The sequence below is a fragment of the Zosterops lateralis genome (genome assembly GCF_965231275.1).
Source record: "Zosterops lateralis genome assembly, chromosome: 23".
In the NCBI taxonomy this organism is placed as follows: domain Eukaryota; kingdom Metazoa; phylum Chordata; class Aves; order Passeriformes; family Zosteropidae; genus Zosterops; species Zosterops lateralis.
In genome coordinates this window covers 508679-534203 of record NC_139783.1, presented here as the reverse complement: position 1 = coordinate 534203, position 25525 = coordinate 508679, and the positions used below count along the sequence as shown (strand labels likewise).

The following is a 25525-nucleotide window of genomic DNA, read 5'->3' as shown; positions in this document are numbered from 1 at the left end:
TTTTGGGGGTCTCAGGGGGGTTTTGGGGCTCCTGGGGGGGAGTTTGGGGGTCTCAGGGGGGTTTTGGGGCTCCTGGGGGGGAGTTTGGGGGTTTCAGGGGGGTTTTGGGGGTCTCAGGGGGGTTTTGGGGGTCTCAGGGGGGTTTTGGGGGTCCCGGGGGGGTTTGGGGGGTTCTCAGGGGAGATTTTTTTGTCCATTTTTGGGGTTTTTCCCCCCAGTTTTTCCAGGATCCCCCGGCAGGAATTGGGGGAGGGGGGACGGGGGGTCCTGTTTGTCCCCTCAGTGTCACCCCCCGTGTCCCCAAATGTCCCTTCCGCGTGTGCCCCCTCCCCAAATATCCCCCAAATGTCCCAAATCTTCCCCACAATGTCCCCAAATATCCCCAAATGTCCCCCACAATGTCCCTGTGTGTCCCCCCCCGTCCCCCTCCCCAAATGTCCCCAAAAAACCCCAAAAAATCCCATTATTTTTAATTTTTTTTTTTTTTTTGGGGGGTGGGGAGGGGTCTCACCACACTCCCCTCTCACCTCAAACATTTTATTCCTTTGTTGGGGGGAGGAAAAGGGGATGACAAAACACAAAACACCCCCAAAAAAAAATTTTTTTTTGGGGGGGGATCCTCTCCTCAATTTTGGAACCCCCTCCCCTCATTTTTTGGGATCTCCCCCTCCCCTAATTTTTTTGGGGGGTTTCCCCAATTTTTTAGAGTTTCCCAATTTTTTAGGGGTTCCCCAATTTTTTTTAGGAGTTCCCCCATTTTTTAGGGGTTCCCCCTTTTTTTTTAGGGGTTTTTCCAATTTTGGGGGGAGGGGGTTCCCCCAATTTTTTTATATTTTTGGGGGGTGGTCTCATCCCGGGGGCTGCATGTTTTGGGTGGGGGGTCTCTTGGGGAGCCCCTTGAGCTGCTCCAGAGCTGCGCGATGAATTCCTGTGAATTAATTCATTAAAGGGATTAATTAATTAATTAATTAATTAACCGGGGGGCGTTAATTAACCCGCCCCTCCCCCCCCCCCATGGGGGAGAGATAAGGGAGGGGGAGGGGCGGGAGGGGGAGGGGCAGGGCCGGAAACGCCGCTCGAGACAGAAATTTTTTTTCCTTTTAAAGCCCGAAAGGAGCCGGGACGGGACAGGGAGGGGGAAAAAACCCGGGGGGGCCCAAATTTAGGGGTGAAATGGCCCGAAATCCCGAAATTTGGGGGTGAAACGGTCCAAAAACCCGAAATTTGGGGATGAAATGGTCCAAAATCCCGAAATTTGGGGTGAAATGGCCCGAAATCCCGAAATTTGGGGGTGAAATGGCCCAAAAACCCGAAATCTGGGGGTGAAATGGCCCGAAATCCCGAAATTTGGGGGTGAAATGGTCCAAAACCCCAAAATTTGGGGGTGAAATGGTCCAAAATCCCGAAATTTGGGGGTGAAACGGTCCAAAATCCCGAAATTTGGGGGTGAAATGGTCCAAAAACCCAAAATTTGGGGGTGAAATGGCCCAAAATCCCGAAAATTGGGGGTGAAATGGTCTGAAATCCCGAAATTTGGGGGTGAAATGGTCCAAAAACCCAAAATTTGGGATTAAACCGCGCCAAAACCCCGAAATTTGGGGGTGAAACGGTCCAAAAACCCGAAATTTGGGGATGAAATGGTCCAAAATCCCGAAATTTGGGGGTGAAATGGCCCGAAATCCCGAAATTTGGGGGTGAAATGGCCCAAAAACCCGAAATCTGGGGGTGAAATGGCCCGAAATCCCGAAATTTGGGGGTGAAATGGTCCAAAACCCCAAAATTTTGGGGGTGAAATGGTCCAAAATCCCGAAATTTGGGGGTGAAACGGTCCAAAATCCCGAAATTTGGGGGGTGAAATGGTCCAAAAACCCAAAATTTGGGGGTGAAATGGGGCCCAAAATCGAAAATTGGGGGTGAAATGGTCTGAAATTCCCGAAATTTGGGGGTGAAATGGTCCAAAAACCCAAAATTTGGGATTAAACCGCGCCAAAACCCCGGAAAATTTGGGGATGAAATGGTCCAAAAACCCGAAATTTGGGGGTGAAATGATCCAAAACTCTCAAATTTGGGGTTAAATGGCCCCAAATAAAAAAAAAAAAACCCAAATAACAAAAAAAAAAAAAACCCCAAAATTTGGGGTTAACGCCTCAAAAATAACAAAAAACTCCCAAATAACATCAAAAACCCCCAAAATTTGGGGTTAAACCGCCCCAAAACTCTCAAATTTCGGGTTAAAACCTCCTGAATAAAACAAAAAAACCCAAATTTTGGAGTTAAACCACCCAAAACGCCCCAAATTTTGGGTAAAACACCCCAAACCTCCCCCAAACCCCAAAATTTTGAGGTAAACATCCCCAAAACCCCAAATTTTGTGTCAAACCCCCTGGGACCCCCAAATTTGATCCAAACCCCCCCAAACCCCCAAATTTGGGTCAAAACCCCCTGGGACCCCCAAATTTGCCCAAATCCCCCTGGTCCCTCACCTGGGTGTCGGCGGTGCAGGAGCTCAGGATGGCCTGGATGGGAAGGGGTTAATGAGGATTTTGGGGGGGGTCCCAGCACCCCAAAAAATTCCCAAAAAATTCCAAAAAATTCCCCAAAAAATTCCCCAAATTCCCAAAAATTCCCAAAAAATTCCCCAAAAAAATTCCCCAAAATTCCCCAAAAAATTCCCCAAAATTCCCAAAAAATTCCCCAAAAATTCCCAAAAAAATATTCCCCAAAAAATTCCCCAAAATTCCCCAAAAATTTCCCCAAAAATCCCCAAAAATTCCCCAAAAAATTCCCCAAAAATTCCCCAAATTCCCCAAAATTCCCCCAAAATTTCCCAAATTCCCAAAAATTCCCCAAAAATTCCCCAAAAATTCCCCCAAAAATTCCCCAAAAATTCCCCAAAAAATTCCCAAAAAATTCCCCAAAATTCCCCAAAAAATTCCCCAAAAATTCCCAAAAATTCCCCAAAAATTCCCAAAAAAATTCCCAAAAATTCCCCAAAAAATTCCCCAAAAATTCCCCAAATCCCCCCAATCCCACCTGGAGCCTCTGGGCCCGTTCCTGGTCCGTGTCCAGGTCCAGCAGCTCGTCGATGTTCACCTCGTCCGGCATCTGCCCCTCCTGGGCCGGGGGACACGGTCACCGGGTCAGAGACCCCCAAATGTCCCCAGAGATCCCCTGGGGGGACCCAAATCACCCCTGAGGGTCCCCAGAGACCCCCTGGGGGGCCCCAAATCGCCCTGAGGGGCCCAGAGACCCCGGAGGGCCCCAAATCACCCCTGAGGGGCCCCAGAGACCCCCGGGTCCCCAAACCCTTCTGAGGGTCCCCAAATCACTCTGAGGGTCCCCAGAGTCCCCTGGGGTCCCCAAATCCCTCTGAGGGTCCCCAAATCCCCCCCCAGGGGTCCCCAAATCCTTTCTGAGTGTCCCACCAACCCCCCCCCCCCCCCCTGGGTGTCCCCACCCCTCCCCCCCCCCCGTGTCCGGTCCCCGCGGGATAACGGGACAGCGGCCCCTCCCCCACCCCATCTGTGCGTTCCCACGGGGGGAGGGGAGGGGGAAAACCCACGGGAGACCCCCGGGACCCCTCCCGGTGCCGGTCCCGGTCTCAGTTCCCATTCCCAGTCCTGGTTCGGTTCCCATTCCCATTCCCGGTTCGGTTCCCGGTCCCGTTCCTGGTCCCATTCCCGGCCCCCAGTCCGGTCCCGGGTCCATCTCCCGGCCCTTTTCCCTTTCCCGGTCCTATTCCCAGTCCCGTTCCCAGTCCAGTTCCCGGTCCCGGTCCATTTCCTGGTCCTGGTCCTGGTCCCGGACCCATCCCCGTTCCCGTTCCCGGTCCCCGGTCCCCTCACCGAGCCTCCATCCCCGTCCCGTTCCCGTTCCCGGTCCCCATTCCCGGTAGAGCTCCCTGAGCCTCCATCCCTTCCCCATCCCCTGTTCCCTGCCCCATCCCCGGTTCCCCCGGTCCATCCCCGGTTCCCCTCCCCATCCCCTGTTCCCTGCCCCATCCCCGGTTCCCTGCCCCATCCCCGGTTCCCCTCCCCATCCCCTGTTCCCTGCCCCATCCCCGGTTCCCCCGGTCCATCCCCGGTTCCCCCGGTCCATCCCCGGTTCCCTGCCCCATCCCCGGTTCCCCCGGTCCATCCCCGGTTCCCCCGGTCCATCCCCGGTTCCCTGCCCCATCCCCTGCCCCATCCCCGGTTCCCTGCCCCATCCCCGGTTCCCTGCCCCATCCCCGGTTCCCTGCCCCATCCCCTGTTCCCTGCCCCATCCCCGGTTCCCCTGCCCCATCCCCTGTTCCCCTGCCCCATCCCCTGTTCCCCTGCCCCATCCCCGGTTCCCTGCCCCATCCCCGGTTCCCCTGCCCCATCCCCTGCCCCATCCCCTGCCCCATCCCCTGTTCCCCTTCCCCATCCCCTGCCCCATCCCCTGCCCCATCCCCTGCCCCATCCCCTGCCCCATCCCTGTTCCCCTGCCCCATCCCCGGTTCCCCCGGTCCATCCCCGGTTCCCTGCCCCATCCCCGGTTCCCTGCCCCATCCCCGGTTCCCCTGCCCCATCCCCGGTTCCCCGGTCCATCCCCTGCCCCATCCCCATCCCCATCCCGGTTCCCGTTACCCGTCCCCGGTAGAGCTCCCCCATCCCCGGTCCCGTTCCCGTTACCCGTCCCCGGTAGAGCTCCCCGAGCCGCCCGTCGATCCCGGTTCCCGGTTCCCGTTACCCGTCCCCGGCAGAGCTCCCCCATCCCCGGTCCCGGTTCCCGTTACCCGTCCCCGGTAGAGCTCCCCCATCCCCGGTCCCGTTCCCGTTACCCGTCCCCGGTAGAGCTCCCCGAGCCGCCCGTCGATCCCGGTTCCCGGTTCCCGTTACCCGTCCCCGGCAGAGCTCCCCCATCCCCGGTCCCGGTTCCCGTTACCCGTCCCCGGTAGAGCTCCCCCATCCCCGGTCCCGTTCCCGTTACCCGTCCCCGGTAGAGCTCCCCGAGCCGCCCGTCGATCCCGGTTCCCGGTTCCCGTTACCCGTCCCCGGTAGAGCTCCCCCAGCCCCTGTCCCGTTACCCGTCCCCGGTAGAGCTCCCCCATCCCCGGTCCCGTTCCCGTTACCCGTCCCCGGTAGAGCTCCCCGAGCCGCCCGTCGATCCCGGTTCCCGGTTCCCGTTACCCGTCCCCGGTAGAGCTCCCCCATCCCGGTTCCCGTTACCCGTCCCCGGTAGAGCTCCCCCATCCCCGGTCCCGTTCCCGTTACCCGTCCCCGGTAGAGCTCCCCCAGCCTCCCGTCGATCCACCGCTCGGTGTCCAGGCGCCGCTGCAGCTCCTGCCGGTTGTACTTGACCGTGACCCGCGCCGAGCGCCGCTGGACCCCGGGGCTGCGGCCGGGGGACCTGCGGCCCGGGGAGAGACCCCCCGAGGACCCCCGGCCCGGGGAGAGCCCCCCCGGCCCCCCCGGGGACCCCCGGCCCCGCCGCCCCAGCCGGTTCGCCGCCATCGCTCGGGACGCGCTCCCGGGGCGGCTGCCGGGGGTAGGGGGCGACGGGGCGGGGCCTGGCAGGGCGGGGCCGTAAAAGGGGCGTGGTTTGGGCGGAGAATAATATTGGAATCCCCCATTGCTGCCCGGGGAGGGGGCGGAGCCTAAAAGGGGGCGTGGTCTGAGCGGGGATTGAGAGTGGAATCCCCATTGCTGGTGGGGAGGGGGCGTGGCCTAAAGGGGGCGTGGTTTAATATTGGAACGTCCCCTAGAGTTCCCCCATTGCAGCCGGGGAGGGGCGTAGCCTAAACGGGGCATGGGCGGGGATTAACAGGGGAACGCCCCCTAGAGCGCCCATTGCTGCTGGGGATATGGGAAGGGGCGTGGCCTAAGGGGCGTGGGCGTGGCCAGGGCGGGGATTAGTATTGGAACCCCCCATTGCTGCTGGGGAGGGGGCGTGGCCTAAAAGGGGCATGGGCGTGGTTTGATCTTGGAATGCCCCTAGAGACCCTCAGTGCTATGAGGAAGGGGCGTGGTCTAAAAGGGCGTGTCTGGGGCGTGGCTTTAATCTGGAATTTCCCTTTCGCCCCTCCAGCCCCTCCACCATTCAGGACCCCTCCCCAAAATTTTAGACCCCCCTAAAATCCTCCCTGGGACCCCCCAAGAGTTTCTAGACCCCCCCAAACCCCCTCTGGGACCCCCCAAATCCCTTCCAGACCCCGCAAAATCCTCCCTGGGACCCCCCAAGAGTTTCTAGACCCCCCCAAATCCCCTCCAAGACCCCCCAAATCCCCTCTGGGACCCCCAAATCCTCTCTGGGATTCCCCTAAATCCTTCCTGGGAGCCCCCCATAAATTTGGGACCCCCAAAATCCTCCCTGGGACCCCCCAAGAGCTTCTAGACCCCCCTAAATCCCCTTCAAGACCCCCCAAATCCCCTCCAGGGCCCCCCAAATCCCCTCCAGACTCCCCCAAAATTCGAGACCCCCCCCCAAAAATTCGAGACCACCCCATACTCCGGTATTCCCCCCCTCCCCAAATTCTCCATCCCCCCCAAACCCTCCCTGGGACCCCCCAAAACTCTCCCGGGACCCCCCCAAGACCCCCCTATAACCCCCCCCCAATAACGGCGCGATTTCCCGCCTCATATGCAAATGAAGGGGGCGTGGTTTCAATGCATATTCCCAGATGCGTCACCGCAGTGGGCGGAGCGTTGTGGGCGTGGCTTATACCAACGGGCGTGTCCAAACCCGGCACAAGCTCCGGGTGGGCGTGGCCTCTTCCCCCGGCGCGCGCGGGGCGGGGAGGGGCGTGCCCGAGCCGGCGCACCTGTGTGACGTCACGGGGCGGGGCGCACACCTGCGATGGCGGCGGGGCGGCTGCTCCCGCTGCTCCTGCTGCTCCTGGGGGGCCCGGGGGGCTCCGGGCAGGACCCCAAAACCGGCCCCGCCGCCCTCGCCGGTACCGGGGGGGCTCCGGGGGGGGCCGGGGGGCGTGGCCAGGGGACCCCTCAATTTGGGCGGGGTCAGGTGTGGGTTGGGGGGGGCCTGGGACAGTTTGGGAGGGGCCCAGGTGCGGTTTGGGGGGTCCCGGGACAGTTTGGAGGGGCCCAGGTGTGGTTTGGGGGGTCCTGGGACAGTTTGGGAGGGGCCAGGTGCGGTTTGGGGGCTCAGGTGCGGTTTGGGGGGTCCTGGGAACGATTTGGGGGGGGTCCTGGGACAGTTGGGGGGGCAGGTGCGGTTTGGGGGGTCCTGGGACAGTTTTGGGGGGGCAGGAACGGTTTGGGGTGCCCAGGTGCGGTTTGGGGGGGGCAGGAACGGTTTGGGGGGTCCTGGGAACGGTTTGAGGGGGCAGGAACGGTTTGGGAGGGGGTCAGGTGCGGTTTGGGGGGTCCTGGGACAGTTTGGGGGGTCCCAGGAATGGTTTTGGGGACCAGGAACGGTTTAGGGGGGTCCAGAGAGAGTTTGGAGGGTCCAATGAAGGATTTGGGGGGTCCTGGGGGAGTTTTGGGGGTGGATCCCGAATTTTGGGGGTCCCGGGAAGGATTTGGTGGATTTTGGGGCTCGGTACCGGCTCATCACCCCCAAACCGGTGCCGATTACCGGGGCCGGGGTTAATTTTGGGATAAATTTGTGTGATTTTGGGCCCAATAACGGGTCCGTCCCCCAGACTGGTGCCGGTTGCCGGGACTGGGGTAGATCTGGGGTTAATTTTGGGATAAATTTGGGTGATTTTGGGCCCAATACCCCTCTCCCTGCAGACTGGTCCCAGTTACCGGGACTGAGCTGGATTTTGGGTGGATTTTGGGTTAAATTTGGTTGATTTGGGGTCAGTAACTCCTCTCTCCCCCCAGAGCGGTGCGGTTACCAGGGCTGGGGTTAAATTTGGGTTAATTTTGGGTGGATTTTGGGATAAATTCAGGTGATTTTGGGCTCAATACCCCTCTCCTCCAGAGCGGTGCCGGTACCAGGGTTAATTTTGGGTTATTTTGGGATAAGTTTGGGTGGATTTTGGGTTAAATTTGGCTGATTTTGGGTCCAATACCGGCTCCATCCCCAGAGCGGTGCCGGCTGCCGGCGCTGACTGGGCACTGCCGCGCCTCCATCCCGCGCTGGTTCTTCAACGCCTCGGCCGGGACCTGCCAGAGCTTCGTGTTCGGCGGCTGCGGCGGCAACGGGAACAACTTCGGCACCGAACGGGACTGTCGGGAGGCCCTGCGGGGACACCGGTAACGGCTGGGACACCGGGGGGACACCGGGGGGACAGGGGACACCAGGAGGACACTGGGGGGACAGGGGACATTGGGGGGACACCAGGGGGGACAGGGGACACCGGGGGGACAGGGGACACCGGGGGGACAGGGGACACTGCGGGGACACCAGGGGGGACAGGGGACATCGGGGGGACAGGGGACATTGGGGGGACAGGGGACACCGGGGGGACACTGGGGGGACACCAGGGGGGACAGGGACACCGGGGGGACAGGGGACACTGCGGGGACACCAGGGGGGACAGGGGACACCGGGGGGACAGGGGACATTGGGGGGACAGGGGACATTGGGGAGACAAGGGACACCGGGGGGACACTGGGGGGACACCAGGGGGGACAGGGGACACCGGGGGGACAGGGGACACTGCGGGGACACCAGGGGGGACAGGGGACATTGGGGGGACAGGGGGACACCGGGGGGACAGGGGACACCGGGGGGACAGGGGACACCAGGGGGGACAGGGGACATTGGGGGGACACCAGGGGGGACAGGGGACATTGGGGAGACAAGGGACACCGGGGGGACACTGGGGGGACAGGGGACATTGGGGGGACAGGGGACAACCTCGGGAGCGAACGGACTGTCGGGAGGCCTGCGGGGACACCGGTAACACCGGGACACTGGGGGGGACACCAGAGGGGACACCGGGGGGACACCAGGGGACATTTGGAGTGTCAGGAGGGCTGCGGGGCCACCAGTAACACCAGGACACCAGGGGGGACACCAGGGACATTGGGAGTGCCGGGAGGGCTACAGGGCCACCGGTAACACCGGAGAGGACACCAGGGAGGGGACAGGGGACAACCTTGGGAGCGAACAGGAGTGTCAGGACGGCTGCGGGGGAGCCGGTAACAGACTGGGACAGCAGGGGACAGCAGGGGACACCAGGGGACACTGGGAGGGCTGCGGGGGAGCCGGTAACACCGAGGGGACACCGGGGGACACCGGGGGACACCGGGGGACACTGGGAGGGCTGCGGGGGAGCCGGTAACACCGAGGGGACACCGGGGGACACCGGGGGACACCGGGGGACACTGGGAGGGCTGCGGGGGAGCCGGTAACACCGGGGGGACACCGGGACACTGAGGGGGACACCAGGAGTGTCAGGAGGGCTGCGGGGGAGCCAGTAACGGGCCACTGGGGGGGACAGGGAATACTGGGGGACATCGGGAGGGACACTGGGAGGGTCCTGGGGGGACCAGGACACCGGGAGAGAGCGGGAGGGACCAGGGGACACAGGGAGGGACACCAGGAGGGACTGGGGACAACCTTGGGAGCAAACAGGAGTGTCGGGAGGGCTGCGGGGGATCCCATAACCATCCAGGACACCGGGGAACATGGGGAGGGAACCAGGAACAACTTCAGGAGTGCCGGGACAGCTGAGGGGGCTCTGGTGGGAAGCAGGAGGACACAGGAGGGTCCAGGAGGGAACTGGGCAGACTGGGAAAGGGAGATAGGGGAGGACTGGGAGGGATGCCAACTCCTCTCTGGTTTGGTGCCATTTTCCCCATTTCCCCCCTTTTTCCCCCATTTTTCCCCATTTTCCCCCCATTTTTCCCCATTTTTCCCCTATTTTTTCCCCATTTTTCCCCCATTTTCCCCCATTTTCCCCCCATTTTTCCCCATTTTCCCCCATTTCCCCCCCCATTTTCCCCCCCATTTTCCCCCATTTTTCCCCCATTTTTCCCCCATTTTTTTCCCATTTTTTCCCATTTTTCCCATTTTATTCCTCATTTTTCCCCATTCTCCCCCAGCTCTCTCCAGCCCTGTCAGCACCAATTCCACCTTGGCAGGTAAAACTCTCAATTTCCCACTGGGATTTGTTTGGGGGGAGGTTTTGGTGGAAATTTGGGGATTTTCGAGGGATTTGGGCCAGATTTGGGTGGAAATCTTGAATTTTGAAGGGATTTGATGTAGATTTAACTGGAAATTTTGAATTTTGAATGGATTTGATGCAGATATAACCAGAAAATTTGACTTTCAAAGGGATTCGATGTAAATTTAACTGGAAATTTCGACTTTTGAAGGGATTTGGTGTGAACTTAACCAGAAATTTGATTTTTTTTTTTTTTTAAGCGGAAATTTTTGATTTTGGGAGGGAAATTTTCGATTCTTGGGGGGGAAATTTTTGATTTGGAGGGAGGGGGAAATTTTTGAATTTCGGGGTGAAAATTTTTCATTTTCAGGGGAGACTTTTGATTTTGGTGCGGAAATTTTTTGATTTTGGTGGGAAAAATTTTAATTTAATGGGGAAATTTTTAATTTTAATGTGAAAATTTTTAATTTTTTGCTGAATTCTCCCCTCCCAGAGCACTGCTCAGCCCCGCCGGTGACGGGCCCGTGCCGGGCGGCGTTTCCCCGCTGGTATTTCATCCCTGAACTCGGATCCTGCCGGGAATTCACCTACGGCGGCTGCCGCGGCAACGCCAACAACCACCGCGACGAGGAGGAGTGTCTGCGCCGCTGCCGGCCCCAGAACGGTGAGGAAAAAGGGCCAAAAATATGGAGAAATTGGCATAAAAATTGCATTGAAATGTGGAAAAAATTTGGTTGGAAATTGGGGCGAAATTTGAAAAAAATTCATGTAAAAATAGCCCCAAAATTTGAAAAGATTCGGTTGAAAATCACTCTGAAAGTTAAAAAAATTCAGTTGAAAATCACCGTTAAATTTAAAAAAAAAAAAAAAAAAAAAAGAGGTAAAAATAGTCTCAAAATTTTTAAAAATTTGGTCGAAAATTCCCCCCGGAAATTTGGAAAAAAATCCATATAAAAATGGTCCTGGAATTTTAAAAAAATTCCCCAAAAAAATCCTCCCCAAAAATTAAAATTAAAAGATTCCAAAATTTGCCCAAAATCCCCCCAAAAAAAAAATCTTCCCCAAAAATTAAAAAAATAAATAAAAAATCCGCCCCAAAATTCCCAATTTTTCCCCCCCAAAAAAACCCTCCCCAAAAATTTTAAAAAAACCCCTCAAAATTCCCAAATTTTGCCTCAAAATCCCCCCCCAAAAAAATTCTCTCTAAAAATTAAAAAATCCACCCCAAAATTCCAAATTTACCCCCAAAAATTCTCCTCAAAAATAAAAATTAAAAAATAGGCCCCAAAATTTGCCCAAAATCCCCAGATTTTACCCCAACCCCCAAAAATCCCCAAATTATTTTTTTTTCTCTCCCCCAGATGATTCCGGCTCCGAATTCAGGAGATTCTTCTACACCAAAGGTGAGTCCTGAATGTCCCCAAAAATGTCCCCAAAAATGTCCCCAAATGTCCCCAATGGCCCCAAATCCTTCCCAATGTCCCCCCAGTGTCCCTAAATGTCCCCCAGTGTCCCAAATGTGTCCCCAAATGTCCCCAAATGTGTCTCTAAATATTTGTCCCAAAATGTGCCCAATGTCCCCAAATCCTTCCCAGGGATGTCCCTGACCCCATTCCTGATGTCCCTGTCCCCATCCCAATGTCCCCAATGTCCCCAAATGTCCCCAAACCCCTCTGAGGATGTCCCTGACCCCAATTTCTGTCCCCCAGGGGCTTTTTTTGGGGGGCCTGGTGGCCCTGGGGGTCTCCTGGCCGTGACACCCTCAATGTCCCTATCCCAATGTCCCCAATGTCCCCAAATGTCCCCAAACCCCCCAGGGATGTCCCTGACCCTGTTTTTGTCCCCCCAGGACCACTTTTGGGGGGCCTGGTGGCTTTGGCTCAGTGTCCCCCAATGTCCCTGTCCCCGTTCCCGATGTCCCCAATGTCCCCAAGTGTCCCCAATGTCCCCAATGTCTGGGGATGTCCCTAACCCCAATTTCTGTCCCCCCAGGGCCGTTTCTGGGGGGCCTGGTGGCCCTGGGGGCCGCGCTGGGCTCGGGGCTCACTCTGGGTGTCCCCAATGTCCCTATCCCAATGTCCCCCAATGTCCCCAAGTATCCCCAAAGCCCCCTGGGGATGTCCCTGACCCCATTTCTGTCCCCCCAGGACCATTTTTGGGGGGCCTGGTGGCCCTGGGGGCCGCGCTGGGCTTGGGGCTCACTCTGGGTGTCCCCAATGTCCCCCAATGTCCCCAATGTCCCCAATGTCTGGGGATGTCCCTGACCCCATTTCTGTCCCCCCAGGGCCGTTTCTGGGGGGTCTCGTGGCCCTGGGGGCCGCGCTGGGCTCGGGGCTCACTCTGGGTGTCCCCAAAGCCCCCTGGGATGTCCCTAACCCCAATTTCTGTCCCCCCAGGGCCGTTTCTGGGGGGTCTCCTGGCTCTGGGGGCCGCGCTGGGCTCGGGGCTCACTCTGGGTCTCCGTCGCTGCCGGAGGAGGCCGAGACCCCCCAGAGCCCCCGAGGACCAGGAGTGCCTGATGAAGGACCCTTATCCCGCCTGAGGAGACCCCAAAACCCCCCAAAACCCCCCAAAACACCCCAAAACCCCCCAAAACCCACCCCAGAAACCCCCAGACAATGATCCGTGCTCTGCCCTCCCCCGCTGATTTTTATTGATTGTTTTTTGTAGAAAAAATGGGAAAAAAAAGGGAATTTTTGGGAAGAATCACGTGCAAAAATGTCTCCAGAAACCCCAAATATCCCCAAAAAAATCTCCAAAATCCACCCCGGAAACCCCCGTGCTTTGCCCTCCCCCTGGTGATTTTTATTGATTTTGTTTTTTGTAGAAAAAAATGGGAAAAAAAAAAAGGGAATTTTTGGGAAGAATCACGTGAAAAATACCTTCAAAAATCCTCAAAAAAATCCCAAAATATCCCAAAAAAATCCCCAAAAATCCACCCCGAAACCCCCAGATAATGATCCGTGCTCTGCCCTCCCCCCTGTGATTTTTATTGATTTTTGTTTTTTGTAGAAAAAAAATGGGAATTTTTGGGGAATCGTGACGTGGAAAAATATCTTTAAAAAAAAAAAAACCAAAAATCCTCAAAAAAAAAAAAAGAAAAAAAAAGGGAATTTTTGGGAATTGTCAAAAATGCCTCCGGAAACCCCCCAAAAATCCCCACAAAAAAACCACAAAAAAAAATTTAAAAAATTCCCCCAAAAACCCCAAAAATCCCCCCCAAAAAACCCAAAAATCCTCCCCAGAAAAACCCTCCAAAAATCCCAAAATCCTCTAAAAAAAACCCACAAAAAACTCCCAAAAATCCCCAAAAAAAACCCCAAAAATTGGGGTGTTCCCCCCGCTTTTTATTTTCCAGCTGGGCTTGGAATTTCCCCCAAAATTTGGATTTTTTGGGGGGGATTTTTAAATAATTTGGGGGAGGGTTGGGTTTTTTTGAGGGATTTTTTTGGGGTTTTTTGGGGGTTTTTCAGCTGTTTGTGTGTTTGTGTGAATTTTTTTTGGGTTGAATCAAAGGGATTTTGGGGCCGGGACTGATTTGGGAATTTGGGAAATTTTTTTGTACAATCCAGGGATTTGTTGGAATAAAGGGAAAATCGAAACCGTTTTTTGAGGGGGAAAAAATGGGGCTTTGGGCAGGGGGGGAAAGGATTTTTTGGGGGGGAAAAAATGTGATTTTTAGGGGAAAAAAAAATGAGGTTTTTGGGGGAAAATGGGAAATTTTTTGCAGAAAAAATTAGGTTTTTTTGGGGAAAAAAAAGAGGGGTTTTTTGTGAAAAAATAGGGGGGTTTGGGGAAAAATGTTTTTTTTTCGGGGGGAAAAGGGTTTTTTTGCAGAAAAAAAGGGCTTTTTTTTGGTAATAAAAAATGGGGGGTTTGTGGTAGAAAAAATGGGATTTTCAGGGGGGAAAATGGGGGTTTTTGGGAAGAAAAATGAGGTTTTTTGGGAAGAAAAATGGGTTTTTTGGGAAGAAAAATGGGGGTTTTTGGGAAAAAAAATGGTATTTTGGGGGAAAAAATAGGATTAAGGGGGTCCCCAAAGTTCAGGGGGGTCTCAGGGGAGATTTTAGGGGTCCCCAAGAGTGAGAGGGAGTGTGGGGGTCACTCTGACATCACTGGGACCCCCAAATGTCCTGTGCCCCCTCCCCAAATTGAGACACGGAGCACTCTGGGGACCAGCAGCGTTTATTGGGGCCGTCCCGGGATGGAATTTGGGGTGTTTTTGGGGTCCCCCGGGCCTATTTCTGGGCCGGGATCATGTCGTCGATGGGCTGTTTCTGCTCCAGCTTCTTCTCCATCTCCACCATGAGCTTGACCCCGTCCACCACCATCTGCACCTGCTCCACCTCCGAGAAGCCCAGGCGGTCGGCGTTGGAGATGTCGAACACGGCGCCCACCGCCGCCGTGTCCACCCCACCTGGACATGGGGACAGGGGCAGAGGGGTCAGGGGGTCAGCCAGGACAGCCAGGACAGGCCTGACCAACCCACAGCCCCACCGCCGCCGTGTCCACCCCACCTGGACATGGGGACAGGGATAGAGGGGTCAGAGGGGTCAAGGGGTCAGCCAGGACACCCATTGTCCATCCCACAGCACCCCCAGTGTCCCTATGGTCCCACTGTGTCCACTCCACCTGGACACAGGGACAGGGATCAGGGGGTCAAGGGGTCAGCCAGGACAGCCCTGACCACCCCACAGCACCCTCAGTGTCCCCATGGTCCCACTGTGTCCACCCTGCCTGGACATGGGGATAGAGGGATAGAGGGGTCAGGGGTCAGCCAGGACAGCCCTGACCACCCCACAGCCCCACCGCCGCCGTGTCCACTCCACCTGGACATGGGGACAGGGGCAGAGGGGTCAGGGGGTCAAGGGGTCAGCCAGGACAGCCAGGACAGCCCTGACCAACCCACAGCCCCACCACGGCCGTGTCCACCCCGCCTGGACATGGGGATAGAGGGGTCAGGGGTCAGCCAGGACAGCCAGGACAGCCCTGACCAACCCACAGCCCCACCATGGCCGTGTCCACCCCGCCTGGACGTGGGGACATGGACAGAGGGGTCAGGGGTCAGCCAGGACAGCCCTGACCATCCCCAGTGTCCTACAGCCCCACCGCGGCCGTGTCCACTCCACCTGGATGGGGATAGAGGGGTCAGGGGTCAGCCAGGACAGGCCTGACCACCCCCAGTGTGTGTCCACCCCGCCCGGACATGGACAGGGGACGGAGGGGTCAGGGGTCAGCCAGGACAGCCCTGACCACCCCACAGCACCTCCAGTGTCCCCATGGTCCACTGTGTCCACCCCACCTGGACAGGGGACAGAGGGACAGGGGACAGTGACCCTGCTGGAATTTCCACCTTCCAGCTCAATTTTGGGGCCGGAATTTCCCCCCCAGGTGAATTTAGAGCCAGAATTTCCCATTCCAGGTAAATTTTGGGGCTGGAATTTCCCCTCCAGGTGAATTTGGGGCTGTCACTGTCCCCTCCAGGTGAATTTTGCACTAAAATTCCCCCTCCCAGCTCAATTTCAGGCTGGAATTTCCCACTCCAGGTGAATTTAGGGCTGGAATTTCCCCCCCAGGTGAATTTGGGGATGTCCCTGTCCCTTCCCAGCTCAATTTAGGGCTGGAATTTCCCACTCCAGGTGAATTTTGGGCAGGAATTTCCCACTCCAGGTGAATTTTGGGCACGAATTTCCCGTCCAGGTCAATTTAGGACCAAAATTCCCTCACTCCAGGTGAATTTTAGGCTGGAATTTTCCCCTCCAGGTGAATTTTAGGCTGGAATTTTCCCCTCCAGGTGAATTTTAAGCTGGAATTTCCCCCTCCAGGTGAATTTTGGGCAGGAATTTCCCCCTCCAGGTGAATTTTAGGCTGGAATTTCCCCCTCCAGGTGAATTTTAGGCTGGAATTTCCCCCTCCAGGTGAATTTTGGGCAGGAATTTCCCCCTCCAGGTGAATTTTAGGCTGGAATTTCCCCCTCCAGGTGACTCCCCCCCCTCAGGTGCGCGCCCCTCACCTGTGCCCCGTTTCTGCAGGCGCAGGCGCTTGAGGATCTCCTCGAATTTGGGGTGCTGGCTGAGGTGCTGCAGGCGCACGTGGACCCCCCCGCGCAGCCCCGTGCCCAGGTTGGACGGGCAGGTGAGGATGTAGCCCAGGTGCTCCGTCCACATGAACGGGTGTCCCGCCTTCTTGAAGATCTCCTCGATCTGGGGGGGCAGAGAGCGAATTTGGGGACATTTGGGGGGGATATTGTCACCTCCTGCCGTCCCCTGATGTCCCCAAAGTTCCTCAAAGTCCTCAAAAGTTCTTCCTGTCCCCAAAATTCCACCTGTCCCAAAGTGTCACCTGTCCCCAAAGGTTCTCCTTGTCTCCAAAGTCCTCCCAATGTCCCCAAAATTCTCCCTGTCCCCAAAATTCCACCTGCCCCAAAGTCCCCCCAATGTCCCCAAAGTCCTTCAATGTCCCCAAATCCTCCAGTGTCACCAAAGGTCCTCCCAATGTCCCCAAAATTCCACCTGTCCCCAAAATTCCACCTGTCCCCAAAAGTCCTCCCGATGTCCCCAAAGTCCTTCAAAGTCCCCAAAGTCCTCCTGATGTCCCCAAAGTCCTCCTGATGTCCCCAAAGTCCCCACAATGTCCCCAATGTCCCCAAAGTCCCTTCAATGACCTCAAAGTTCTTCCTGTCCCCAAAATTCCACCTGTCCCAAAGTCCCCTCAATGTCCCTAAGTTCCCCCAATGTCCCCAAAGTCCTCCCGATGTCCCCAAAGCCACCCCAATGTCCCCAAATCCTCCATTGTCCCCAAAATTCCCAGAAATCCCCAGAATTCCAGCCCGGATCGAGCTCCTCATCCTCTCCCACACCAGAAATTTGGGATTTTTAATTTTCATTTGGGTGTTTTTCTCCAAATTTCAACAGATTTTCTTGGGGATTTTGGGGATTTCTCAGTGGATTTTGTGCCCCAAAGGTCCCCAGGTGTCCCCAAACATCCCCAGGTGTCCCCAGGTGTCCCCTGACCTTCTTGAGGCCGACGCAGAAGCGCCGGAACACCTCCTTCATGTTGCCGCCCTTCTCCATGGAGATGACCCTCAGGTGATCCTCCTCGTTCACCCACACCAGGAACGTCTTGTTGTCGTTGTGCCTTGGGGGGGACGGGCAGGTGTCACCAGGTGTGTCCCAGGTGTGTCCAGGTGTCACCAAATATCCCCAGGTGTCACCAAATATCCCCAGGTGTCACCAGGTGTCCCCAGGAACTCTCCAGGTGTCCTCAGCTCCTTACAGGTACCCCCCAAGTGTCCCCAAGAACCCCCTAGACACCTCCAAGACCCCCCAGGAACCCTGCAGGACCTCCCAGGACCCCCCAAGACCCCCCAGAACTCCCCAGGCACCCCCAGGCACCCCCCAGGACCCCCCCAGGATCCCCAAGGACCCTCCAGGACCCCTCAGGACCTTCCCAGGACCTCCCAGACCCCCCAGGACCCCCCAGGACCCCCCCAGGACCCCCCAGACCCACCATATCCTGCAGGTGTCGGGCCAGTCGCGGGCCATGCCCGAGGCCCCCAGAGCCCCCAGGCCTCTCCAGGACCCCCCCAGGCCTCCCCAGTACCCCCCAGGACCCCCCAGGACCCCCCAGGACCCCTCAGGACCCTCCAGGATCCCCCAGGACCCTCTAGACAGTCCCAGCTGCTCCCCAGACCCCCCAGGACCCCTCCAGGACCCCCTAGGACCCCCCAGACCCCCCCAAATCCCCCTGAAACCACTCCCAGGACCCCCCCAGGACCCCCCAGGACCCCCACAAGTCCCCCCCAGGACCCCACAGGTGTCCCTAGAACACCCCCAGGCTCCCCCAGGACCCTCCCAGACCCCCCCAGATCCCCCCAAATCCTCCTGAAATGCCCCAACGTGTCCCCAGGACCCTCCCAGACCCCCCCAAATCCCCCTGAAACCACTCCCAGGCCCCCCCAAGACCCCCCAGACCCCCCCAGGCCCCCCCAGGACCCCCCCAGGAGCCCCCAGACCCACCATATCCCGCGGGCGTCGGGCCAGTCGCGGGCCATGCCCGAGGCCAGCAGCAGGGGGGACACGGGTTTGTCGAAGAGGAAATGGTCATCGATGAGCTGCTGCTGCTCCTGCTCCGTCATGGCCTTCAGCGGGTAGTACTTGCCCTTGAACTCTCCCTCCAGGCTGTTCAGGGCTGCGGGGGGGCGTGGTCAGGGCGGGGACACGCCCACGGACACACCCGGACACGCCCAGACACGCCCAGTGATGTTTGATCAGGGTTGGGTGTGGGGGGTTATGGGCAGGGAGGGTAAAGGTGGAGTGGACACGGATGTCCAGTCCAAATTCAGCCCAAATTCAGCCCAAATTTATCCTAAATTTATCCCAAATCCAGCCAAAATTTACCACAAATTTACCCCAAATCCATCCCAAATTCCTCCTAAATTTACCCCAAATTTATCCCAAAACCCATCCTAAATACAGCCCAAATCCAGCCCAAGTCCAGCCGAAGTCCCTCCTAAATTCACCCCAAATTTATCCCCAAAACAGCCCAAATCCATTTTAAATCCAGCCCAAACCCATCCTAATTTTACCCCAAATTCATCCCAAATTCAGCCCAATCTGACCCCACCCACTTCTAACCCCACCCATCCCAGGCCACGCCCACACGGACCACACCCTCTCAGACCACGCCCACACCAACCACACCCACTCAGACCACTCCCGTGACCACACCCACCCCGACCACACCCTATCAGACCACGCCCACACCTACCAGACCCATCCAGACCACGCCCACACCAACCACACCCACTCAGACCACTCCCATGACCACACCCATCCCGACCACACCCTAACAGACCACACCCACACCAACCACACCCATCCAGACCACTCCCATGACCCCACCCACCCCCGCCCACACCCATGCTGACCACGCCCACACCAACCACACCCACTCAGACCACGCCCACACCTACCACACCCACCCAGACCACTCCCATGACCACGCCCACCCTGACCACACCCTCTCAGGCCCCGCCCTCACCGGTGACGGAGAGTTTCTCGATGGCGCGGCGCTCCCCGCGGCTGCAGTGCGGGGGCAGCGAGTAGCCCTTGATGCTGCGCCCGGTGCGGACGCGGCTGCTCAGCACGTACTTGGGGTCCAGGTCCTCCCCGCCCTGGGGACACCGAAATGTCACCCAAAAATCCCCAAAATTCCCTGAAAAATCCCGGAAAATTTCCCCCAAAAATTCTCCCCAAAATTCAGTGAAAATCCCCCCCAAAACCATCCCATACGGACACGGCTGCTCAGAACATACTTGGGGTCCAGGTCCTCCCCGCCCTGGGGACACCACAAATGTCACCCAAATACTCCCAAATTCATCCCAAAATTCACCACAAAATCCCCCAAAAATTCGGTGAAAATTCCTCTCAAAATTCCCTAAAAAATCCCTGAAAATTTCCCCCAAATTCATCCAAAAATCCCCTAAAAAAAATCACCCCCCTGAATCCCCCAAATTCACCCCAAAATCCCTGAGAACCACCCCCCGACTCCCCCTGAGACCTCTGGGGACTCCCCCAGATTTCGGGGACCCCCCCCCAAATTTTGGGGACCCCCAGACCTTGATGTTCTCATGGCTGGGGTCACTCGGTGGGTTTGTGGGGACACCCCAGGGTGGCCCTGTCACCCCTTCCCTGCCCTCCTGAGACCCCTGGTGACCCCCCCAGGTTTCAGGGACCCCTCCCCAGGTTTCAGGGACCCCTCCCCAGATTTCAGGGACCCCTCCCCAGGTTTCAGGGACCCCTCCCCAGGTTTCAGGCCCCCCAGACCTTGAGGTTCTCGTGGTTGAGGTCGGTGCGGTGCTTGTCGGTGGGTTTGTAGCCGCCGTGCCTGTCCTCGATCACGGGGTCAAAGAGCTCCTTGAACACCTCGTAGGACTCCTCGTCCCCGGCCACGCAGCCCACCGTCATGATGAACGGGTGACCTGGGGGGGACACCAGTGTGGGTCACTGGGGGGTCACTGGGATTGGGTATGGGGCACCCACCGTCATGATGAACGGGTGACCTGGGGGGACACCAGTGTGGGTCACTGGGGAGTCACTGGGATTGGGTGTGGGGCACTGGGGAGTGACCCACCGTCATGATGAACGGGTGACCTGGGTGGGGACACCAGTGTGGGTCACTGGGGGGTCACTGGGACCAGTATGGGTCACTGGGGGGTCACTGGGGAGTCACTGGGGGTCACTGGGATTGGGTGTGGGGCAGTGGGGAGTGACCCACCGTCATGATGAACGGGTGACCTGGGGGGACACCAGTGTGGGTCACTGGGGGGTCACTGGGATTGGGTATGGGGCACCCACCGTCATGATGAACGGGTGACCTGGGGGGACACCATTGTGGGACAGTCACTGGGACCAGTATGGGGCACTGGGGGGTCACTGGGATTGGGTGTGGGGCACTGGGGAGTGACCCACAGTCATGATGAACGGATGACCTGGGGGGGACACACCAGTATGGGTCACTGGGACCAGTATGGGTCACTGGGGGAGTCACTGGGGGTCACTGGGGGGGTCACTGGGACCAGTATGGGTCACTGGGGGGTCACTGGGACCAGTATGGGTCACTGGGGGGTCACTGGGGGTCACTGGGGGGTCACTGGGACCAGTATGTGTCACTGGGGAGTCACTGGGGGTCACTGGGGGGTCACTGGGACCAGTATGGGTCACTGGGGAGTCACTGGGGGTCACTGGGGGGTCACTGGGACCAGTATGTGTCACTGGGGAGTCACTGGGGGTCACTGGGGGGTCACTGGGACCAGTATGGGTCACTGGGGAGTCACTGGGGGTCACTGGGATTGGGTGTGGGGCACTGGGGAGTGACCCACCGTCATGATGAACGGGTGACCTGGGGGGGACACACCAGTGTGGGTCATTGGGACCAGTATGGGACCAGTGTGGGTCACTGGGGGGTCACTGGGACCAGTATGGGACTGGGATGGGGCACTGGGACATGGGGAGGGGTCTCTGGCCCCATGGATGGGTTGGAGACCCCCTGGATGAACAGAAGACCCCTCAGGGGACATTGGGGACCCTCAGGGGGCACCCACTGAGGTGGGTTGGTGACCCCATGGATGGCTTGAAGACCCCCAGGGTGTGTTGGGGACCCTCGGGGGACATTGGCGACCCCCAGGGTATATCAGAGACCCTCAGAGGACATGGGGGACCCCTCAGGGGTACATTTGGGACCCCTGTGGGGCATTGGGGACCCCCAGGGTGTATCGGGGACCCCTCAGGGGACATTTGGGACCCCTGTGGGGCATTGGGGACCCCCAGGGTGTATCGGGGACCCCTCAGGGGACATTTGGGACCCCTGTGGGGCATTGGGGACCCCCAGGGTGTATCAGGGACCCCTCAGGGGACATTTGGGACCCCTGTGGGGCATTGGGGACCCCCAGGGTGTATTTGGGACCTCAGGGGTACATTTGGGATCCCCGTGGGGCATTGGGGACCCCCAGGGTGTATCAGGGACCCCTCAGGGGACATTTGGGACCCCTGTGGGGCATTGGGGACCCCCAGGGTGTATCGGGGACCCCTCAGGGGACATTTGGGACCCCTGTGGGGCATTGGGGACCCCCAGGGTGTATCGGGGACCCCTCAGGGGACATTTGGGACCCCCGTGGGGCATTGGGGACCCCCAGGGTGTATCGGGGACCCCTCAGGGGACATTTGGGACCCCCAGGGACACCCACCGGGGTTGTCCACGCCGGTCTGGATGACATCGTCCAGGGTGAAGCCGCTGGGGGTCTCCTTGTCGCGCAGTTTCTGGTACAGGGCCGGGGTCAGCACCTTGGCCATGTGGTTGTTGTGCTTGGACAGGTCCGGGAACTCCTCCTCGGCAGAGAACTTCAGCTTGTACTTGTTGTGGGTGTTGCTGAACGGCATGGTGGCACTGCGGGGACAGTGAGGGGACATGGGGACACTGCAGGGACATGGGGACACTGTGGGGACATTGGGGACACAGGGACAGAGCGGGGACAGGGCACAGAGGGGTCTGGAACTCCTCCTCGGCAGAGAACTTCTGCTTGTACTTGTTGTGGGTGTTGCTGAACGGCATGGTGGCACTGCGGGGACATGGGACAGCATGGGGACACTGTGGGGACATTGGGGACATTGGGGACATTGGGGACATTGGGGACATGGGGACACTGTGGGGACATGGGGACAGAGTGGACACTGTGAGGACACGGGACAGTGAGGGGATATGGTGACACTCTGGGGACACGGGGACAGTGAGGGGACATGGGGACAGTGAGGGGACATGGGGACAGCCATGTGACACTCTGGGGACACGGGGACAGTGAGGGGACACAGGGGACAGTGAGGGGACATGGGCATGGTGGCACTGCGGGGACACGGGGACAGTGAGGGGACACAGGGGACAGCCAGGTGACACAGGGGACACTGTGGGGACACGTGCCACAAGAGGTGACACAGGGGACACTCGGGGGGGGCGTGTCCTGTTGAGGGGCGTGGCCTTCAGAGGAGCGTGGCCTAACGAGGGGTGTGGCCTATTAAGGGGGCGTGGTCTGTCGGGGCGTGGCCTGTAGAGGGGGCGTGGCCTCCCCGCTCCGCTCCTTGTTGGGCTCGGGGCTATTTATAGCCCGGGGAGGGGCGGGGGGGGGGCGGGTCGGGTCCCTGTCCCTGTCCCGGTGACCCCGAGGACGTCCCGACCCTTCCCGAGGGTCCCTGTCCCTGTCCCGGTCCCGGTGGGTTCGGGCCGGTTCCCAAAGGGGGTTTTGGGGCGTCCCAAAGGACATCCCGGTCCCCACTGGGGTCCTGGGGCGGTTCTGATCTCAGCTGGGATCCCGGGGGGTCCTGAGGGGTCCCTGGATGGATCCTGGGGGCGCCGATTGGGGTCCCGGTTCTGATTTGGGTCCCCAGTTGGATCCTGGGGGGCTCCTGAGGGTCTCCCGGGTGGTCCCGGTTCTGATTTTGGGATCCCGGGGGTCTTTGGGGGACCCTGGTTCTGACTTTGGGGATCTCTGGGTGGTCCCGGCTCTGATTTGGGGGCTCTCGGGGGCTCCCGGGGGGTCCCGGCTCTGATTTGGGGTCCCAGTTCTGATTTGGGGGTCTCGGGGGGGGTCCCGGCTCTGATTTGGGGGGTCCCGGGGGGCTCCGGGGGGTCCCGGCTCTGATTTGGGGGGTCCCGGGGGTCTCGGGGGGGGTCCCGGCTCTGATTTGGGGGGTCCCGGGGGTCTCGGGGGGTCCCGGCCTTACCTGGGGGTGTCTCGGGGGCCGGGTCGGGTCGGGGTCGGTACCGGGCGCGGGGGGGGCGGCGCTGGGCCCGGGACCCCCCAGGGCCGCTTTTATCCCCCCCGGGACCCCGCCCTGCCCCGGGGGGCTCCGGGGGGGCCCGGAACGGCCGCGCGGGGACCGCCCCCGGCCCGAGCGGAGCCCCGCGGGGACCCCCGGCCCGCCCCCCGGTGTCCAGTGTCTCCATTGGGGACCCCCGACCCGCCCCCCGTGTCCTGGGGGGGCATTGGGGACCCCCGGACCCGCCCCCCGTGTCCGGTGTCTCCATTGGGGACCCCCGACCCGCCCCCCGTGTCCTGGGGGGGCATTGGGGACCCCCGACCCGCCCCCGTGTCTCCATTGGGGACCCCCGACCCGCCCCCCGTGTCTGGTGTCTCCATTGGGGACCCCCGACCCGCCCCCCGTGTCTGGTGTCTCCATTGGGGACCCCCGACCCGCCCCCCGTGTCTGGTGTCTCCATTGGGGACCCCCGACCCGCCCCCCGTGTCCTGGGGGGGCATTGGGGACCCCCAGAGCCGCCCCCGGTGTCCGGTGTCCCGGGGGGGGCCCAGGGGGGGACACGCGGCACCTGCCGCCCCCCGGGGGGGGCAACGGGACCACCCTAAATAGGGAACACCCCAAAATAGAGGGACCCCAAACAGTGGGACCACTCCCCAATACAGGGAACACCCCAAAATAACGGGAACACCCCCAAAATAGTGGGACCACCCCAAAATAACGGGACCACCCCCCAAAATCAGGACCACCCCCTCAAATACCGGGACCTCCCCAAAATCAGGACCACCCCCAAAATCGGGACCACCCCAAACAACAGGACCACCCCCAAATACAGGGACCACCCCCCAAATATCGGGACCACCCCCAAAAAACGGGACCTCAAACAACGGGACCACCCCCCCACTCTGGGACCACCCCCCAAAACAGCGGGACCACCCCAAAAATAGGGGGAACACCCCCAAAAATACCAGGACCCCAAAAAAACGGGACCACCCCTCAAATTATCGGGACCCCCCCAAACCATCAAGGCCCCTCCCCAAAATCAAGAAGAGGGTGGGGACTCCCCTAAAAAACCCCCCAAAACCACCAAAAACCCCCATTGAGACCCCATAAAAAACCCATTGGGGCTCCCCAGGACCCCCTAAAACCCCAAAAAATCCCCCTGGGACCCCCTAAAACCCCATTGGGACCCCCCAGGACCCCCAAAAATTCCATTGGGACCCCCCAGGACCCCCTAAAACAAACTAAAAAATCCATTGGGGCGCTCCAGGACCCCCTAAACCCCCCCTGGGACCCCCTAAAACCCCCCTAAAACCCCATTGGGACCCCCCAGGACTCCCTAACCCCCCCCCAAATCTCCCTGGGACCCCCTAAAACCCCACTGGGACCCCCCAAACCCCCCCTGGGGGGGTGGGAACCCCCAAGACCAGTTTTATTTTTATGGGGGGTCTGACCCTGCTGGCTCAGGGCAATTCAAGCCGGGGGGGTTGGGGGGGGGTCCCAGCCCCTCCCCCCCGGTCCCGCCCCTCCCCCCCGGTATTTTTAGGTCGGCTCCGGTTTCCCGGGGGGGATCCGGTGTCCCCCGGGGGGGGAGGGGGAGCCCCGGGGGGGGCGCGGGAGGGACGAAAAGGGGACCCCCCCCCCCCAAAAAAAAACCAAAAAAAACCAAAACAAAACCCCGAAAAAATCTCAAAAAATCCCCCCCAAAATCCCCAAAAAGGTCCCAAGAAAATCCCAAAAATATCCCCAAAAAATCCTCCCAAAATTCCAAAAATAGCCCCAAAATATCCCTGAAATATTCCCCCAAAATACCCCCCAAAAACCTGCAACCCCCCAAAAATCCCCCCCAAAAAACCCCCAAAACAATCCCAAAAAATCCCTTTTCCCCCAAAAAAAACCAAACCCAAAAATCCCTTTTTCCCTCAAAAAAAAAAATCCCCTAAAAACCCCCTTTCCCCCCAAAAAAAACAAAACCCAAAAATCCCTTTTCTCCCCCCAAAAAAAAAAATCCCAAAAATTCCCCACACCCCAAGAAAAAGAATTTTGGGGGAATTTTTGGGGAATTTTTGGGGGGTCCCAGGGGTCAGAAATGAAGAGACTCAATTGTTGTTTTGTGTGGAAAATTTAATTTTTTTCTTTGGGGGGGGGGACATTTACAAAAATGGGATTTGAGGGA

General features: G+C 58.7%; 3 protein-coding genes across 3 annotated transcripts; 1 reads left to right on the top strand and 2 right to left on the bottom strand.

Annotated features, from left to right (window-relative positions):
• Window positions 1–490: 490 nt before the first annotated feature.
• LOC310918420 (protein phosphatase 1 regulatory subunit 14A-like) lies at window positions 491–5477 on the bottom strand (the record flags this gene model as incomplete). Its single annotated transcript, XM_083877283.1, has 4 exons — window positions 491–928; window positions 2484–2516; window positions 3034–3114; window positions 5238–5477. 4 exons carry the CDS (start codon window positions 5475–5477, stop codon window positions 782–784), a joined length of 501 nt encoding a protein of 166 aa, XP_083733409.1. The 3' UTR covers window positions 491–781.
• Window positions 5478–6817: 1340 nt separating this feature from the next.
• On the top strand, window positions 6818–13381 carry SPINT2 (serine peptidase inhibitor, Kunitz type 2). Its single transcript, XM_083877151.1, has 7 exons — window positions 6818–6916; window positions 8015–8183; window positions 8983–9074; window positions 9981–10019; window positions 10536–10706; window positions 11404–11445; window positions 12439–13381. Exons 1-7 carry the CDS (start codon window positions 6820–6822, stop codon window positions 12582–12584), a joined length of 756 nt encoding a protein of 251 aa, XP_083733277.1. The 5' UTR covers window positions 6818–6819; the 3' UTR covers window positions 12585–13381.
• An 828-nt stretch (window positions 13382–14209) lies between these two features.
• On the bottom strand, window positions 14210–23370 carry CKM (creatine kinase, M-type). Its single transcript, XM_083877278.1, has 8 exons — window positions 23317–23370; window positions 21789–21988; window positions 19870–20024; window positions 19085–19217; window positions 18061–18232; window positions 17056–17179; window positions 16056–16245; window positions 14210–14459 (listed from the first exon to the last, which is right to left on the bottom strand). Exons 2-8 carry the CDS (start codon window positions 21979–21981, stop codon window positions 14281–14283), a joined length of 1146 nt encoding a protein of 381 aa, XP_083733404.1. The 5' UTR covers window positions 21982–21988; window positions 23317–23370; the 3' UTR covers window positions 14210–14280.
• Window positions 23371–25525: the final 2155 nt, after the last annotated feature.

Excerpts from the sequence above, each read along its gene's own strand:
- SPINT2 (XM_083877151.1), top strand. The coding sequence starts at position 6,820 with ATGGCGGCGGGGCGGCTGCTCCCGCTGCTCCTGCTGCTCCTGGGGGGC. Across the intron at positions 10,020-10,535 it reads CACCAATTCCACCTTGGCAG|AGCACTGCTCAGCCCCGCCG; the intron begins GTAAAACTCTCA and ends CTCCCCTCCCAG. Across the intron at positions 10,707-11,403 it reads CCGCTGCCGGCCCCAGAACG|ATGATTCCGGCTCCGAATTC; the intron begins GTGAGGAAAAAG and ends TCTCTCCCCCAG.
- CKM (XM_083877278.1), bottom strand. The coding sequence starts at position 21,981 with ATGCCGTTCAGCAACACCCACAACAAGTACAAGCTGAAGTTCTCTGCC. Across the intron at positions 20,025-21,788 it reads GACCGGCGTGGACAACCCCG|GTCACCCGTTCATCATGACG; the intron begins GTGGGTGTCCCT and ends TGTCCCCCCCAG. Across the intron at positions 16,246-17,055 it reads TCTGCGTCGGCCTCAAGAAG|ATCGAGGAGATCTTCAAGAA; the intron begins GTCAGGGGACAC and ends CTGCCCCCCCAG.